General features: G+C 38.6%; 1 protein-coding gene across 2 annotated transcripts in view; it reads left to right on the forward strand.

Annotated features, from left to right (window-relative positions):
• Window positions 1–2,982: 2,982 nt before the first annotated feature.
• LOC100029091 (zinc finger protein 260-like) overlaps window positions 2,983–17,670 on the forward strand; it is a 28,370-nt gene continuing 13,682 nt past the window's right edge. The window contains exons 1-3 of one of the 2 annotated variants that reach the window (XM_007492594.3): window positions 2,983–5,337; window positions 11,208–11,243; window positions 14,799–14,994. In XM_007492594.3, coding sequence (XP_007492656.2) covers window positions 14,949–14,994 — 46 coding nt within the window. In that variant the 5' untranslated portion in view covers window positions 2,983–5,337; window positions 11,208–11,243; window positions 14,799–14,948. The remainder of the gene's footprint in view (window positions 5,338–11,207; window positions 11,244–14,798; window positions 14,995–17,670) is intronic. The other variant, XM_007492593.3, reaches the window with a different exon arrangement.

The following is a 17,670-nucleotide window of genomic DNA, read 5'->3' on the forward strand; positions in this document are numbered from 1 at the left end:
CATCCTTCCTTCCACTTTACATAGACCAATTGCAGCTATACCTTTACTTAGGACTGCCCAGGGGACAGTCAGTGGGTTTTGATTTGTCACCTACTATAGCACACATGGGTCACAGACCTCACCCATACTTAAGGATAACTGGGGTGTATACCCTTCTGGTGATTAAATCTAAGAGTGAGTGAGAGGAAAGTTAATCCCATCTTCACAATCCCTCCTATGATCCTTTGGGAGAATTGTCTCCCCAGTGGATCATTTGACATAATCATCTTGTACCTCTAAAAATCTTCTAACTACAGGTACATGTAATATTGCACCTTCTAAGAGGAAACTATAATAGTTAGAGATAAGAGGGAACTAGAAAAGAGAGAAAGCAAAACCAATGTTTGGTAGGCACATTGACAAAAAAAACAATTAGGGGGAAATCTCCTTTGGAGTAAGAGTGTCCATTTAAAATAAATGGGTTCAACCCCCTTCAGTTCAATCAATTGCACCCCAAAGTTCATTCTGGATCTTCTTGATGCAGAGTAGGTTTCTGCAGGCACCTTTCTCCAAATAGTTCATTTTCTGGATTCAAAGAGTTAACAAACTTTTTTTCCTGAAATTTTTCTCAAGCAAAAATTTTAAATTGTGGATTTTATGAAAATATATACAATCCTCCCTGAGGAGGGTGTTGACCAACACCTGGATCAACTCAGAATATATGGCTGAGTTATGGGGTATATAAGTCAATTATCAAAAGATAAATCAAAACCATAAAAATAAATAGAAGAAAAAATTAAATTTTGGGAGAAAGAAAAAATTCAAAATCAGAATCAAAATATCAAAAATCTATGTATATAAACATTTCTGAGTAAACAAGAATAAATTCATAACAGACCCTTGTATTAGGGTCCAATTGAATAAATTCATAACAGGCCCTTATATTAGGGTCCAATTAAATTTTTGTTCTCTTTTCCTTTTACCCCCAAATTATTGTAATTTATAAGTTGGGTATGGTTACAAGATCCATTGGGGAGACTAGTCTTCCAAAGAATCTCGGGAGGATTGCATAATTTGAATCTGTTACTCGAAAAACTACTATCCCCAGCTAAACTATGATCCACAGCACCCTACTCCCTTTCTGTTGTTACATGCTGATGTAGACATGAGATTAAATTGGTGGAATTCCATCTCTCAGCCTCTTTTTCCTTCCTGTGGTGGCTTCAGTGGAGAGGGGATTTTTGAGCAGGTAGAAAATTTAGTCACATGGTTCTATTTTGTCAGATAATAAACTTTATAAAATAATACTTGAAGTATTAGATATTAATTTTAAATCCTACATGCTTCTTTCACCACCTTTGTAAAGAAAAGAGCAAAAAAAAAAGAGAACAGGTACAAGAGGGCATGAGAGAAGAATTATGTTATACCTCCTTTCCCTATCTTGACTTCTTGCTGAAAATTCCAGCCCTTTGGATGTCCTCTTTTCTTGATTGGTTGGCTTCTCTGCCACAAATCTCTCTGCACTCCAATCCATCCTCCACATACCTGCCAAAATAATCTTCCTGAAGTTCAGGTCCGATCCCATTACCACTTCTACTCAATAAACTCCTATGGTTTTCTTTTACCTCCAGAATAAAGTAAAAAATCTTTTGTTTGGCATTCATAGCCTTTCCTATGCTGCCCCACCTCCCCTTCTCAGTTTTCTTACACCTTACACACTACCATATATATGCTTCAGTTCATTGATTTTTTTTTCTCACCCAAGAAACTCTGCCTCCCAACTCCAGAAATTTTCATTGGCTGTTCTCCATGCCTGGAATTATCTCCTTTCTCCTCTCTACCTTCTGACTTCCCTAGCTTCCTTTAAGTGATAGTTAAAAATATCCTCTTCTGTAAGAAGTTCTTCTCTTCTTCCCTGTTTTCTTCCCTCAGTTGATTATTCCTAAGGTATCCTATTTAGAGAGATACATAGATACATCTGGTTTGTATGTAATTATTTGCATGTTATATCCCAAGGAGATTGTGAGCTCCTTAAGACCAGAAATGGTTTCTTGCCTTTCTTTATTGCCCCAACACTTTACCCAGGCCTGGCACATAATAGGTAGATAAATGGTTTTTGACTGACATAAACCCACTTATAAAACAAAATAGAAATAGTTTAGAAAAGTTCAGAAAGGAATATGTAACAATATGTTGTCTATAACAAACTCACTTGGAAGCAAAGATTCTCTGAACTATCAAAAGCTAGAGCAGAATGGATTATGCCTCAGGTGAACCCCAAAAACTGGTGTAGCAGTCATCATTAAAAGTTGACATAACTAAGTCAAATTTACAAAAAATCAAGCCATTCCCCAATTGACAAATGGTCAGGGGACATAAATAGGCAGTTTTCAAACAAAGAAATCAAAATTATCAATAATCACATGAAAAAGTGTTCTAAATCCCTCCTGATTAGAGAAATGCAAACCAAAACAACTCTGAGGTACCACCTCACAAGTAGCAGAGTGGCCAATATGGCAGTAAAAGAAAATAATAAATATTGGAGGGGTTGTGGCAACATGGGGACACATGCATTGCTGGTAGAGTTGTAAATTGATCCAACTATTCTGGAGGGCAATTTGGAACTATGCCCAAAGGGCTTTAAATGACTTCCTGCCCTTTGAATCCAGCCATACCATTGCTGGGTTTGTACCCCAAAGAGATAATAAGGAAAAATACATGTACAAAAATATTTATAGCTGTGCTCTGTGGTAGCAAAAAATTGGAAAAAGAAGGGGTGTCTCTCGATTGGAGAATGGCTGAGCAAATTGTGGTATCTGTTGGTGATGGAATATTCTTGTGCTGAAAAGAATAATGAACTGGAGGAATTCCATGTGAACTGGAAAGAACTCCTGGAACTGATGCAAAGTGAAAGGAGCAGAACCAGGAGAACATTGTACACAGAGACTGATACACTGTGGCACAATGGAATGTAACGGGCTTCTCTACCAGCAGCAATGTAATGATCCACAACAATCCAGAGAAACTTTTGAGAAAGAACTCTATCCACATCTGGAGAAAGAATTGTGGGAATATACATGCAGAAGAAAAACACACAATCGATCACGTGATTCGATGGAGATATGACTAAGATTTTGTCATTAAATGATCACTCTATTACAAATATGAATAATTTGGAAATAGGTTTTGAACAATGCTACATGTTTATAACCCAGTGGAATTGCTTGTCAGCTACAGAAGGGGAGAGGGAAGAGGGATGGGAAAGAACATGAATCACAGAAACATGGAAAAGTCTTCTTAATTAATTAATTTTTAAAAAGAAAGAAAATGTGAATATGGCCTAGCTGTACCAGATTTAAAACTGTATTATAAAGTAATAATCAAAGCATTCTGGCACTGGCTAAGAAGCAGAGCAGTGAATTAGAGGAATAGATTAGATACTGAACACACAGCAGTAAATGACCATAGTAATTTATTTTTTTACTTTTAACTTCTTAGAATCAAAACTAAGTATCACTTCTAAGGCAAAAGATTAGTTAAAGGCTAACCAAGTCGAGAAAGTAACTGACCCAGGTTTATCCAGCTAGGAAGTACCTAAAGCCACATTTGAACCCAGACTTCCCATCTCTACAGTTGGCTCTCCAAATAACCATAATAAACTAGTGTTTGATAAATCCAAAGAAACAAGCTTTTGGGACAAGAACTCACAGTTTGACCACTTCTACCACATGCCAATATAAAATAAAAATGAATATGTGATTTAGACATAAAGGGTGAAACCATGGGCATATTTAGGGAATCAGGGAATAGTTTACCAATCAGATATTGGATAAGAAAAGAATTTATGATCAAACAATAGATAGAGAGCATTATGAGCTATAAAAGAGATAATTTTGGTTATATTAAATTTGAAGAGATTTGCACAAACAAAATCAAAGACACCAAGATTAGAAGGGAAGCAGAAAGCTGGGAGGTATCTCTGATAAAGGTCTCATTTCTCAAGCAGAGAACTGAGATATATTCACTTTGAAGTGAAGGGAGCAGCACCAGGAGAGCAGTACACAGCAACAGCCACATTATCTGAAGGTCTTCACTCTTCTCAGCAATACAGTGATCCAAGGCAAGGCCAAAGAACCCCTGATGAAAAATGCTGTCCACATCCAGAGAAAGAACTGAGGGAGTCTGAATGCAGAAGAAAGTACCCTATTTTCCACTGTGTTTTCTTCCTGGGTTCTTTTTTATGAATCTTCTTCCAGATCAATAGCATAGATATAACCTAGATCAAGTCCTTTATGGACTCAGGGAGGAGAAAGGGAAAGGAGGGAGGAAGACAATTTGGGACTTAAAATTAAAATTAAAAACCTAGAAAATGAATGTTAATTTTGTTATGAATGTTAAACTGAATGAATGTTTAAAATTGCCGTTCCATATAATTGGAAAGAAGAAAATATTCTATGAAAAAACTGACTTCAATTACTTGCTCATTTACTTAGCTGTGTGACCCTGGGCTCGAGTCATTTTAACCTTTCCCTGCCTCGGTTTCCTCATCTGTAAAATGGGAATAATAATAGCCTCTATTTCCCAGGATCAAATAAGAGCCGGTTTGGAAAGTGTTTTGCAAATCTTAAGACGCTCAAAGAAACGCTTGCCGTTTCAGCTGGTGCTCAAAATGAGGTGAGGTGAGATGATTTACTGATTGAGCCTCTGGATTCCTTCAGGGTCCAGCACAGGACCTGGCACCGAGCAGGTGCGCAAGACAAGCTCCCCGTCCCGGATCCTTGGGTCCATTTCTTTAGCTCCCTACGGGAGGAAGGGAATTATTGCTGGAAGAAAGCTGGCAGGGGCTCTGAAGATGCTCACGGGAAATCCCCTGGTTTGACCAAGGGGGCTCGCGAGGCGAAGGGACTTGGCCAGAAAAGCGAGCCCAGGGATTCTGGACGATCCTGATCTTCCGGGCCCATCACTTTCCTCTTCCTTCCTTGCTCCCGTGAAGTCCAGCAGTAAAGTCCCAGCAGGTGCTCAATACCTGCGCAGATACCTGGTTAAGAGAGAAGAAGCGGAGAGGGAACAGCGGGGTAGCCCCCACTTGCCCCAACCCCCAACCGGGTGACGTCATCCCCTGGGCTGCAGCCCCGCCCCTTTCCCGGAGCCCAGTCGGACCTGGGGACGCAGGCGCAGAACGGAAAGGGGGTGTGGCGCGCCCCCCAGTTTGGATGGGGCTGCTTTGTCCCCTTGGGGGAGGGGGAAGGAGAGAACGAGCGTGCGCGCGCGCGCCGGCCCGTGTTGCCCTGGCTCCCCAGATCAGTGTCAGCTCGAGGAAGCACAACAGCTTTACTGCATGCCGGAGAGGCTGCCCAGGTATGGGGGCGGGGGGAGCCCGGAAGGATGCGGATTCGGGGCCGAGTCAGGGGATGCAAGGAACCGAGGGAGCTCGCCGGGAGTATAGTGAGATTTCAATGATAAAAAAGACTCCCAGGTGCAGAACCTTCCTTTATGCATGCATGTTGCACCTCCTCTGAACCTTCCACTCAGAGGGATCTGCCTAGAACACTAAGGGGCTGGGGGTGGCCCAAGGACCTGGAGAGGGCTGCCGGCCAGTGTAGGGACAGCGGGGGAGCGAGCGTGCAATGCGGAGATGGGGCCCGCTGTCTTAGAGCTGGGGGAAGGCTGGAGATGGGGGCTCGTAACCAAGGGCAACAGATGGGGGGAGGAAAACTGTGTAACCAAGGGCAACAGGTGGGGGCTGGTTTGTAATGAAAGGCGGGGCGGGGGGGAGACACAAGGGGTAGCCAAGGGCAACAGGTGAGCGCTGGTTTGCTATGCGGGTGGGGGAGGGTGGCTGGGTAACCAAGGGAAACTGAAGATGGCCGGCGTGTAACCAAGGGCAACAGGTAAGGGATGGTTTTCCGGGAGGGAGGTGGGGCTGTGACCGAGGACAGCAGGCGAGGGCTGGCCTCTGTGGAAGCCAGGACTGCGGCGAAGGGTGAGTGGGACCCTGGTGCTTCTGACCCTGGTCGCTGGAAGGAGGAGAATGTGTAACTAGGGGGTGGCTACTGTGTACGCCCAGTAATGAGGAGGGGAGGGAAAGGCGGAGTGCTCCGGCTGGGGGTGGGTGCTGGCAGTCCAAGGGCGCTGGTGGAAACTGCAAGTTTCACATGGCAATGTCGCGATTGGTTGCCTGACGCTCCGTCTCCTGGCTACAGGCATTCTGCCAGCCCAGGCCAACTCCTCTCCGCTGCAGACCTCCCGGGCTGCCTTTAAGTCCCAGCTAAAATCCCACCTCCTCCTGGAAGCCTCCCTTAACCCCTGAATGCCAGTGCCTTCCCTTGCTTTTCCTGCATCCAGCCTGTGCACAAATGTGTTTGATCCCCCTTAGAATGTGAGCTCCTGGAAAGCAGGGGCTGTGCTTTTTAGCTTTCTTTGTATCTGCTGGTGCTTAGCACAGGACCTAGCACATAACAGGCGCCTGTTGCAACAATGCTTGTTGATTGACAAAATAGAAATGCCCCTTTCGAAGTCTCTATATAATATATAGAATTTAACTTAGCTCTGCCCCAAGGACACAAAGGTGGGGGAAATCAAATTATAAGAGGACAGCCAGAAAGAGGAGTTGTAGGGAGCAGCTGGGTGGCCCAATGGATTGAGAGCCAGACCTGGAGATATCCTGGGTTCAAATGTGGCCTTAGACACTTCCTGGCTGTGTGACCCTGAGCAAGTCACTTAACTCCCATTCCTTGGCTAGCTCTTACTGCCCTTCTGCTTTGGACCCAATACACAATATCATTCATAAAATGGAAGAAAAGTGTTGGGGGGGGGGGGGAGTTAGAAGAGAAGTTGTAGAAGAACAAGAATGGAATGCAGAAAAGATCATGAAAAATGAGAAGGGGGAGAGATTGGATCTGAGATTTCAATGGTAAAAAAGACTCCAAGGTGCAGAACATACTTTATGCATGCATGTTGCTCCTTCTCTGAACCTCCCACTTTTAGTGATCTGTCTAGAACACTAAGGTTAAGTGACTTGCTGGCATAGCTAGGATGTGTGTAAGAGGCAGGATTTGAACCCAAATCTTCTGGCTTTGTGTCTATTTTAGAAAAAATAGATTTAGAGTAAGAAACAGTCTTTAAGATCACTTCCTCCCTCATTTTGGAGATGAGGAAACATCTGCTGCAGTGAAGATCAAATAAAAGAAGGCAGAGCTCCAAGGGGCTGGGCTGATGATGGTGATATGGACTTATTTCTTGTTCATCTATATATCCTTCAAATTGGCCTTTTCCACAGCCTTTCAATGAATGAATTCCTGATCCAACTGGGAGTCCCTTCCTGTCTCCAGACCACTGTCATGGCCCCCTTATCCCTGAATCACAGAATTTTACCTTCCTATAGCCAACCCTGGTACTAAGACTTGAACACAGTACTCTAGTGAAGTCTGACTCCAGCAGGGTACTTGGGGACAAAAAAGGCAATAAAACAAAAATTTTTTTAAAAAGATCTTTCAGGCAACCCTGAGTTCTCTCTCTTTGAATGTGCATAGTATTTTTCCTTCAGAGTTCTTTGGAATTGTTGTAAATTATATGGATTAAAAGAGCTAAATTTTTCATAATGGATCATCCTTACAATATTGCTGTTACCATACGTTCTCCTAGTTCTGCTCACTTCAATTTGTAGCAGTTCATGTACATCTTCCAAGGTTTTGCTGGAACCATCTCCCTAGCCATGTCTTTGAGCACAATAGTACCCCACCACAATCATATACCATAACTTGTTCAGCCATTCCCCAACTGATGGACACCCCTTCAATTTCCAATTCTTTGCCATCACAAAAAGAGCTGCTGTAAATATTTTTAGCACAGATAGGTTCTTTCTCTCTGTCTTTGATACCCTTGGGTAATAGACCTATTAATGATATTGTTGGGTCTAAGGATATATATATATATCTATATATATCTATATATAATTTTATAGCCTTTTGGGCATAGTTACAAATTGTTCTCCAGACTGGTTAAACCAGTTCACAGCTCACAAGAGTACGTTAGTGTCTCTTTTTTTAATTAATTTTTTATTTATTTTTTAAAAGTGAGGATTGATTGAAAACAAGCTCTTGTTGTTCATAATTTTTTTCATTTTTTCATAATTTATTTGTTGGTTGGTTACATTAAAATTCTCAGGTTTCTTTCTCCTTCCCTCCCCTCCCCTTACTAGAGAAAGCATCGTCTGACAAAAAAAAAAGAAAAAATATATATATATATAAGGGTGCAGCTAGGTAGTTCAGTAGATAGAGAGCCAGGACTGAAATCAGAAAGTCCTGGGTTCAGATCTGACCTCAGACACTTTCTAGCTGTTTGACCTTGGACAAAGTCACTTAACCCCTATTGCCTAGCCTTTACCACTCTTCTGCCTTGGAACTGATACTTAGTATTGATTCAAAGTCAGAAGGTAAGTGTTTGTATGCATATATATTTTGTATATATATATATATGTATATATATGTATGCATGTATGAAGAATTTCTATTTTTTCACATCCCCTCCAACATTTGTCATTTTCCATTTCTGTCATGTCGACAAATCTTATAGGTACCTCAGATTTGTTTTAATGTGCATTTCTCTAATCAGTGATTTAGAGCATTTTTTCATATGACTATTGATATATGAAAACTGCTTGCTCTTATCCTTTGATTATATCAATTGAGAAACAGCTTTTATTTTTATAAATTTGGCTTAAGTTCCATATATATTTGAGGAATAAGGCCTTTATCAGAGAAAATTACTATAAATTTTATTTCCTGGTTTCTTCTTTTCCTTCTAGTTTTGACTGCATTGGTTTTGTTTGTGCAAAACCTTTTTTATTTCGTGTAATTAAAATGACCCATTTTGCTTCTTTTTTAGATAGGATAGACAGATCCTTTCTATCTCTTGTTTGGTCACAAACTCTTCCCTTATGCATAGATATAATAGGTAATTTTTCCTATGATCCTCTAATTTAATTATGATATCACCTGTAAACGCCAAAACTGTAAGGATAATTTTAGTGTTTTGACTTGAAATCTAAATAAGTGGTCGCCATGGGAAATTCCTAAATATGAAAATACCCAAGTCAGCTGGGGATTTATGGAGATTTTAATTAATAATAAGAAAAGGAATTAAGGGAAGGAGAGAGAGAGAGAGAGAGAGAGAGAGAGAGAGAGAGAGAGAGAGAGAGAGAGAGAGAGAGAATTAATCTAAACTGCTCTGGCTCAAGCTGAGCCAAGCAATAGTTAAAGGCCTTGGCCAAAGTGGCCTCCCTGAGCCTAAGGGAGAGGGAGTCAGTCTTATTACTCACCACATGACCATCTCCAAGCAAGCTCCAGTCCTTCACTGAATCTCCTGAACTGAGTTCAGAATCTAACTCAAATCAACTCAATTGTCCAACTGACTTTTTACTCCTTCCTTTTAAAGAAATTTTCTCTTATGTTACCTCCCCTAAATTTTCACATCTACCAATCACAGTAGACGCTTTTTTCCAGGACTGCCCATTCTTAGTTCTCATCTTCTTTGGTTCTCACCTTCTCTGGTTAGATTATATCTTCCGATGTACTTCACACCTCTTTGTTAAGCCTGTCTTTTGTTAGTTACTTGACCTTTTTAGGTACTAATTTAACTTTTACAGGTACTTAACATCTTTTTTGTATTAGATCTAAAAACAGACCTAGCTTAAGGTTCTAGCTTTACTATAAAGTATGAGTTGGGGACTTTCATTGTTCAATCAGGAGTTTACAACTTTATCTTCCCCTAAGGCACTATCTGAGTAGGGTGGAATAATTTTAAAAGTTCCCAATACATTCCTGATTCTTGTTAGACCAAGTATCTTCATTGTTACAATAAGGGAATAGTTTAAATCAAATCTTCTAAAGTAGAGTCTGAGTAGTTTTTAAGATTCACATACCCTTTATGTCCAAATCATGTTCCCATTTTGACTATATCTTGGTATATGGTGTGAGATGTTGGTCTATCCATAGTTTCTGCCATTCTACTTTACAGTTTTCCCAGCAGTTTTTTCTCAAACAATGAGTTCTTGACCTAAAGGTTGGATCTTTGGATTTATCAAACAATAGATTACTGTGGCCATTGTGTACTTAATCTATTCCACACTGATCCTCTACTCTATTTCTTATTAGGTATCAGATTGTTTTAATGATTATTGTTTTGTAATATAGTTTGAAATCTGGTACCATTAGACCACCTCCCTTCCCTTTTTTTTTTTAACCTATTCCCTTGATATGCTTGGTCTTTTGTTCTTCCACTTAAATTTGATGTTATTTTTTTCAGCTCTACAAAGTAAATTGTTGGTAGTTTGATTAGTGTGGCTTTAAATAAGCAAATTAAGTAGAATTGTCCTTTTTATTATACTGACTCTGCCTACCTATGAGCAATTAATATTTCTCCAGTTGTTTAGATCTGATTTATTTGTGTGAAAAATGTTTTGTAATTGTGTTGATTTTCTCCTGTGTGTCTTGGCAGTTAGACTCCTAAATGTTTTACATGGTCTTCAGTTATTTTTAAATAAAATTTCTCCTTCTCTTCCTTCTGGGACACTATTGATTTATGTGAGTTTATTTTATACCCTGCAATATAGCTAACATTTTTAATTGTTTCAACTAAAATTTTTAGTTGATCTCTAGAGTTCTCTAATTATGTTATCTGCAAAGAGAGACAATTTTGTTTCCTTGTTTCCTTTTGTTATTATTCCTTCCATTTCATTTTCTCCTCTTATGGTTATAAAAGCTAGCATTTCTAGTAAAACATTGAATAGTCATGGCAATAATGGGCATCCTTGCTTCTCCTCTAAACCCAGTGAGAAGACTTCTAACTTGTCCCTGTTGCAGAGAATGCATGCTCTTGGTTTCAGAGAAATACTACTTATCATTTAAAGAAAAGCTCCATCTATTCCTGTACTCTCTAGGACTTTTAAATAAAATGAATCTTGTATTTTGTCAAAAGCTTGTTCTGCATCTGCTGATCGAATCATATGATTTCTTGTTTTTGTTATTGATATAGACAGACTGATAATTTTCCTAATAATGAACCAGCTCTGCATTTCTAGTATAAATCCCAACTGGCCATAATGTATTTTCTTTGTGATATATTGCTGTTTCTTCTTGCTAGTATTTAATTTAAAATGTTTTCATCGATATTCATCAGGAAATTGGTCTCTAGTTTTCCTTTCTCTATTTTTGTTTCTCTTGTTTTAGGTATCAAAATTGTGTTTATGTCATAAAAGGAATTTGGTAAGACTCTTACTTATTTTTTCAAATATTTTATATAGTATCAGAATTAATGTTTTGTGTGTTTGTTTGCTTGCTTTAAGAAACTCTTACCTTCCAGTACTGTGTATTGGTTCCAAAGCAAAAGAGTGGTAAGTGATAGACAATGGGGTAAATTAAGTGACTTGCCCAGGGTCACACAGCTAGGAAATAACTGAGTTCAAACTTGAACCCAGGACCTCCATATTTAAGGCCTGGCTCTATATCCACTGAGCCACCTAGCTGCCCCTGAAATTAATTGTTCTTTAGATATTTGGTAGAATTCATTTGTGAATCCATCTGGCCCTGGAGATATTTTTTCCCTTAGGGAGCTCATTTATGGCTTGTTCAGTTTCATTTTCTAAAATAATTAATTCTGTTCATAGTTTTCCTGATATTAAATCATCCCTGCATACATGATTAAATCTGGCTAACATTTTACTTAGGATTTTTACATCTATATTCATTACTGAAATTGACCTATAATTTTCATTCTCTGTTTTTGCCCTTCCTGGTTTAGGTTTCAGCACCATAAAAGGACTTTGGCAGGACTCTTTCTTTGCCAATTGTTCTAAATTATTTAATATTGAAATTAAATGATCTTATATGTTGATAGTCATGTGTAAATCCATCTGGTCCTGATGGGTTTTTTTTTAGAAAGTTCATTTATAACCTGTTCAATTTTTTTTGTCTAAAATAGGTTTATTTAAACATTCTATTTCCTCCTCTTAGTCTAGGCAGTTTACATTTTTGTTAAATATTCTTCCATTTCACTTAAATTGTTGTATCTGTTGGTGTATAATTGAGCAAAATAACTCCTAATAATTGCTTTGATTTCATCTTTACTAGTGGGAAATTCACCCTTTTCATTTTTGATGGTAGTGATTTGGTTTTCTTCCCTGTTTTAAAAAAATTCATATTAACGCTTGGTTCATCTTTTATCAATTTTTATTTTATCTTTTTTATTTAAAAAGAGATATCGGGGGGGGGGGGGCAGCTGGGTAGCTCAGTGGATTGAGAACCAGGCCTAGAGACGGGAGGTCCTAGGTTCAAATCTGACCTCAGCCACTTCCTAGCTGTGTGACCCTGGGCAAGTCACTTGACCCCCATTGCCTAGCCCTTACCACTCTTCTGCCTTGGAGCCAATACACAGTATTGACTCCAAGACGGAAGGTAAGGGTTTTAAATAAAAATAAAAAATAAAAAAAAAGAGAGAGATCGGGGACAGCTGGGTTACTCAGTGGATTGAGAGCCAGGCCTAGAGTTGGAAGGTTCTGGGTTCAAATTTGGCCTCAGACACTTCTCAGCTGTGTGACCCTGGGCAAGTCACTTGACCCCCATTGCCTAGCCCTTACCACTCTTCTGCCTTGGAACCAATACACAGTATTGATTCCAAGACAGAAGGAAAGGGTTTTTATAAAAAAAATAAGAATAAAAAGAGATATATCAAAGCCTGATAATTCTTAATCTAGTCACCTTTTTAAGGTCCCTCTTTTATTCCTTCTTTTACCCTCTTATTTCTTAATGTCAGTTTCCTTTATTATTCCCTCCATTACCATCTGATAGGAACCTCAGATTTACTTTACCTTATTTTTCTCCAATTATTTCTGAATTTGAGCATTTTTTCATATGATGTAAATATTTGAGGGTTTTTTTTTCACTTTGAAAACTTCCTGTTAATATCCTTTGACAGTTTGTCTACTGGAAAGTGGCTCTTATTCTTATAAATTCGTATCATCTTGGAAATGAGACTTTCTCAGAGAAAGGTGCTGGAAAGATTTCCCCCTGTTTGCTTGTTTCCCTTCTAATGTTAGCTTCATTGGTTTTGTGTAAAAAAATTCTTATTTTAGTGTAATCAAAATTATCCATTTTCTCTTCTTTGATCTCAATTCCTTGTTTGGTCATGAAGTCTTCTCCTATTCATAGATCAGTCAGTAACTTCTTCCTTACTTCTCTAATTTGTTCATGATTATATCCTTTATGTCTAAAACATGAACTCATTTGAGCTTCTCTCAATATACAACACAAGCTATTGTCTATACCTAGTTTCTGCCAGACTGTTTTCTAGTTTTCCTGGCCATTTTTGTCAAATACTGAGTTTTTAACCATCAAGTGCTGAATTATTTGAATTATTAAATACTAGCCTACCTGTTTATTTTCTTGTGTATGTTGTATACCTAATCTAATGTTCACTAATCAACTTCTCTCTTTGTTCACTAGTTCCAAATCATTTTGATGATTGCTACTTTTTACAGTACTTTGAAATCTAGTCCTCCTAGGACTCCTTCCTTCCTACATTTTTCATTATTTTCTTTGAGATTCTTGATCTTTCGTTTCTCCAGATGAACTTTGTTATTTGCTTTTCTAGCTCTATAAAGTAATCATTTGGTCATTTGATTGGCGTGGCATTGAATAAGTAAATTAATTTAGATAGTGTTGTCATCTTTATTGTGTTGGTTCAGCCTAACCATGAACAATTAATATTTCTTCATTATGTTAACCTTTAATTTCATAAAGAATATTTTCCAATTGAAAATGTCTTGTAGGTAAAGTCTCAAGTGTTTTATACATTTCTGTAATTATTTTAAATCATATTCCATAATTTGTGAAGCCATTCTTCTATTTGTGACCAACAAATTTGTCCTAAGTTCTTTGCTGCTATAAAAAGAACTACTATCATTATTTCTGTACATTTGAATCCTTTGCCTCTTTCTTTGATTTCTATGGGATAAAGCCTAGTGGTAATATTAGTAAATCAAATGATATAGATGGGTAGAGTTTAATGCCTTTTCAGGCTTGATGTTTTTATTTTTGTTTTCTGGATTGTTGTCCAGAATAACTAGACCCTATCGTATCTCCACAGTCATAGTGTATGATGGGGCTTATTTTTCTTCAGCCCTTCCAACAACTGCCATTTTCTTTTTGTCACCTTAGTCCATCAGGCAGATGGGAGGTAGACCTCAAAGTCAAACTGACTTCCACACAAGTGCTCAAAATTGTCCAATTCTGACAAAGCTCTTCCTTGGATGAAAAATGTTCAGTGGCTTCCCAGTGCCTCTAGGTTATAACACAGACTCATTGGCCTGGCTTTTAATTCCCTCTTCAATATGGTAGATACCTCCCTTTGCTTATTCCATGTACCATTTACCTTTGTATTCTCCAGATATTCACCCAATTGGGCTCCTGATTATTCCCAGTACTCAGTATCCCTCCTCCATGCCCTCATACACCCTGTTTCCCTCCCTTGGAATGCTCTCTCTCTTCAAATCCTTCCAGATTTTTTAGTTGTCCTTGAAGGTGCCATCCAGGTACTGCCTCCTCTATGAAGGCTTCCTGGCTCCTCCAGTTGTCATTGCTCTCTTCTATACCAAGTCACCTTCTTTTTACAAAATTCTTGTGTACATGCAGGGTCATTCTCTTCCTTTCTCCTCCTCTCCACCCTACCCCCATGGAATGGAAGCTCCCTGTGGGCAAGAAATGCTTTTGTGGATGGTTTGATGAATGGTTATGGAAGTTAAATGATTTTGCTTTCCTCCCCAGCCTCCAGATCTGCAGGAAAGTAAAGATAAGACTGTGAGAGAAGATGTCCATCTAAGAAGTCATCCCTTTTCCTGAAGGCCTTTCCTCTAGCTGGCTGTGTGTGAGTGATGCTGATTATCCCGCCACTGGAGAAAGGAGAACACTGAGACAATGGCAAGTAAGAGTGTACCCAGGATGAAGACCCACAAGGAGAAAGGTGAGAATACTAGAAGGTCTGGTCTTCACAGGGCTGGAGAGAGGAGAGAAACTCCCATCTCATGTCAGGGAGTTTCCTTCCCTCACCAGCATGATCATCTTCTTCTAGGGATCCAGTCTCCTTCCTAAAGAGTGGTACCATAATGATGGAGCATCTCTACCAAGATGATGCTGGCTTCCCTCGTGAGCCCTGTGCAACCTTCTAGTGAGAAGGTCTTTGGGCTGCCAAATCTCACTGTTGGCTTCTAAAGAAACAGCCATCTAGTAAAATGCTAGAGTACTAAACCTGGAGTCTGAGAGAGCTGAGTTCAAATACAGCCTCAGATATTTAGAAGTTATATGACATTGGGAAAGACACTTAACCTTTCTGTCTTAGCTTCCTCATATGTAAAATGGGGATAATAATAGCATCTACCACTCTAAACAATCACCCTAGTGCAATTATCAATAATATGGAAATAGGTCTTGATCAATGATACATGTAAAACTCAGTGGAATTGCATGTTGGCTTCAGGGAGGAGGGGGAGGGAAAGAACATGAATCATGTAACCATGGAAAAATATTCTAAATTAATTAATTAAATAAAAATTTCAATTGAAAAAAATAATAGCATCTACCTCCCAGAGTTATGATATTTGTAAAGTGCTTTGTAAACTTTAAAGCATTATTTCAATATTGTTAGTAAAATTTTAATATTATATATAATAACAATTAAATAATTCATTAAAACCATCAGAGTGCCTTCACATGAAATATTTAATGAAAGACTTGGTTGTTCATTCCTATTAAATTGCATCTTAGAATATTCAGTCCATTATTCTGAGGTTGTAAAAAGCAATGTGGTATAGTAGCATGTTTGCTGGATTTCAATTCAGAAGAGACCTGCGTTCAGAACCTTCTTTTGACATTTAATTAACTTGTTCAAGTCATTTAATTTCTTTAACTCTCATTTCATCCTCCCAAAAGTGGATATAATAATAATGATGGTGCCTATCCTCTGGAGCTATTAAAATAAGATGAGATAATGTATGAAAAGTTTTACACACCAGTAAGTGCTAATAAGGGGCACCTAGATGGCCCAGTGGATAGAATGCTAGACATGGAATTAAGAGGACTTGAGTTCAAATCCAACTTCAGACACTTCCTAGCTGTGCAACCCAACCCTGGCCAAGTCACTTAACCCTGTTTGGCGAGCCCTTCTAGCTCTTAGAACCAATATATAGTATCAATTTTAAGATAGATGGTAAGCGTTTAAGAATAAATAAATATTTACTATATATGAATACAGCTATATACACATATCTGTGTATATGAATGTATATGGATATATATATATATATATACACAATTAGGGAATGGCTAAAAAAGTCATGGCACAAGAGTATAGTGGAGTCATCATACAGAGAAGCACAAAAACACAAAAATTGATACAAAGAGAAGAAAATAGAGCCAAGGAAACAAGATACCCATAGACTCCAACAATGTAAACCCAAAGGATGACCAAACAGTCCAAGGTGAATCACAAAATGACAAAGAATAAATCTGGTGCCAAAGCAGAAATTGGAGAAGACCACCCTCCCTAACACATTTGCAAAGGCAAGAGGTCCTCTGGGATGAAACACTGTAGATCTTTTCATACTTTTTTGATGTCATGATCAGTTTTGCTGATTTTTTTCTGTTGTTTTTTTTCTTAAAATAATTCTTATATGAGATGGCTCTCTGGGAGAGAGGAGGGAGAAAGAAAGGGGATACCAAGAGAAATGTAGATGACATAAAAATATCAATTAAAAAATTTTAAGAGTTGAATTGCTCTGCTTTCTCTCTATTGTCAATTCCCATTCCATTCGCTCCTAGTGGTGATGTTGTCTCCTCTGGGAGCCAGTCTTTTTCCAAAGATGTCTATTGTTGTCTGTTCTTTTTGAAGTCATGACCCTTTTGGGGGTTTTCTCAGCAAAAATGCTAAAGTAGTTTGCCATTTCCCTCTCCAGCTCATTTTACACATGAGGAAACAGAGGCAAACAGGGTTAAGTTACCTGCCCAGAGTCATACAGCTGTCTAAAACTGGATTTGAACTCAGGAAGATGAGTCTTCCCACTTCCAGGCTGGATTCTCTATGCCCAGTGCCACCTAGGTGCCCTCAAAGATATCTACCAAACCCCTTTTTTTATTCTTTGCTCTCTTTCCCAAAATCACCCCAGTTCTGAGTTTTAGCACTCTTAACACTGTTCTTGCAAGAGCTAGACTACACTATTTCTATTAGGCTGAATAGACAACGGATTCTGAAATTTGGCTATGAATTGGATTTTTCTAAAGAATTCAGCTAACTGGTTTCTGACAAATCTTGAGAATCAGGGCAGAGAATGAAAATATATGTATATAACTAGATCCCAATCAGTGTGAATAATAAATTCTATGAAATGGTTGCATGTAGTCCAATTGGAATTATTCAGTTATAATTTATATTATAAATATAAAATATAAATTATATAAAATATGGTTGCTCTTTCCCACCCAATGGAAATATGCAATGTGGATTCAAATAATGAGTCTGTTTCATGAGATTTCTTATTTTCCCTAATCAGCACCCAGATATATTCATTAAAAGAAGAGAATTTCACATTGAGCATCCCAGGGGACATGAGTTGAGAATTATGCCTGTGTGTCCTGATTGAGCTCC

Source organism: Monodelphis domestica, chromosome 4, assembly GCF_027887165.1.
Source record: "Monodelphis domestica isolate mMonDom1 chromosome 4, mMonDom1.pri, whole genome shotgun sequence".
Lineage (NCBI taxonomy): Eukaryota > Metazoa > Chordata > Mammalia > Didelphimorphia > Didelphidae > Monodelphis > Monodelphis domestica.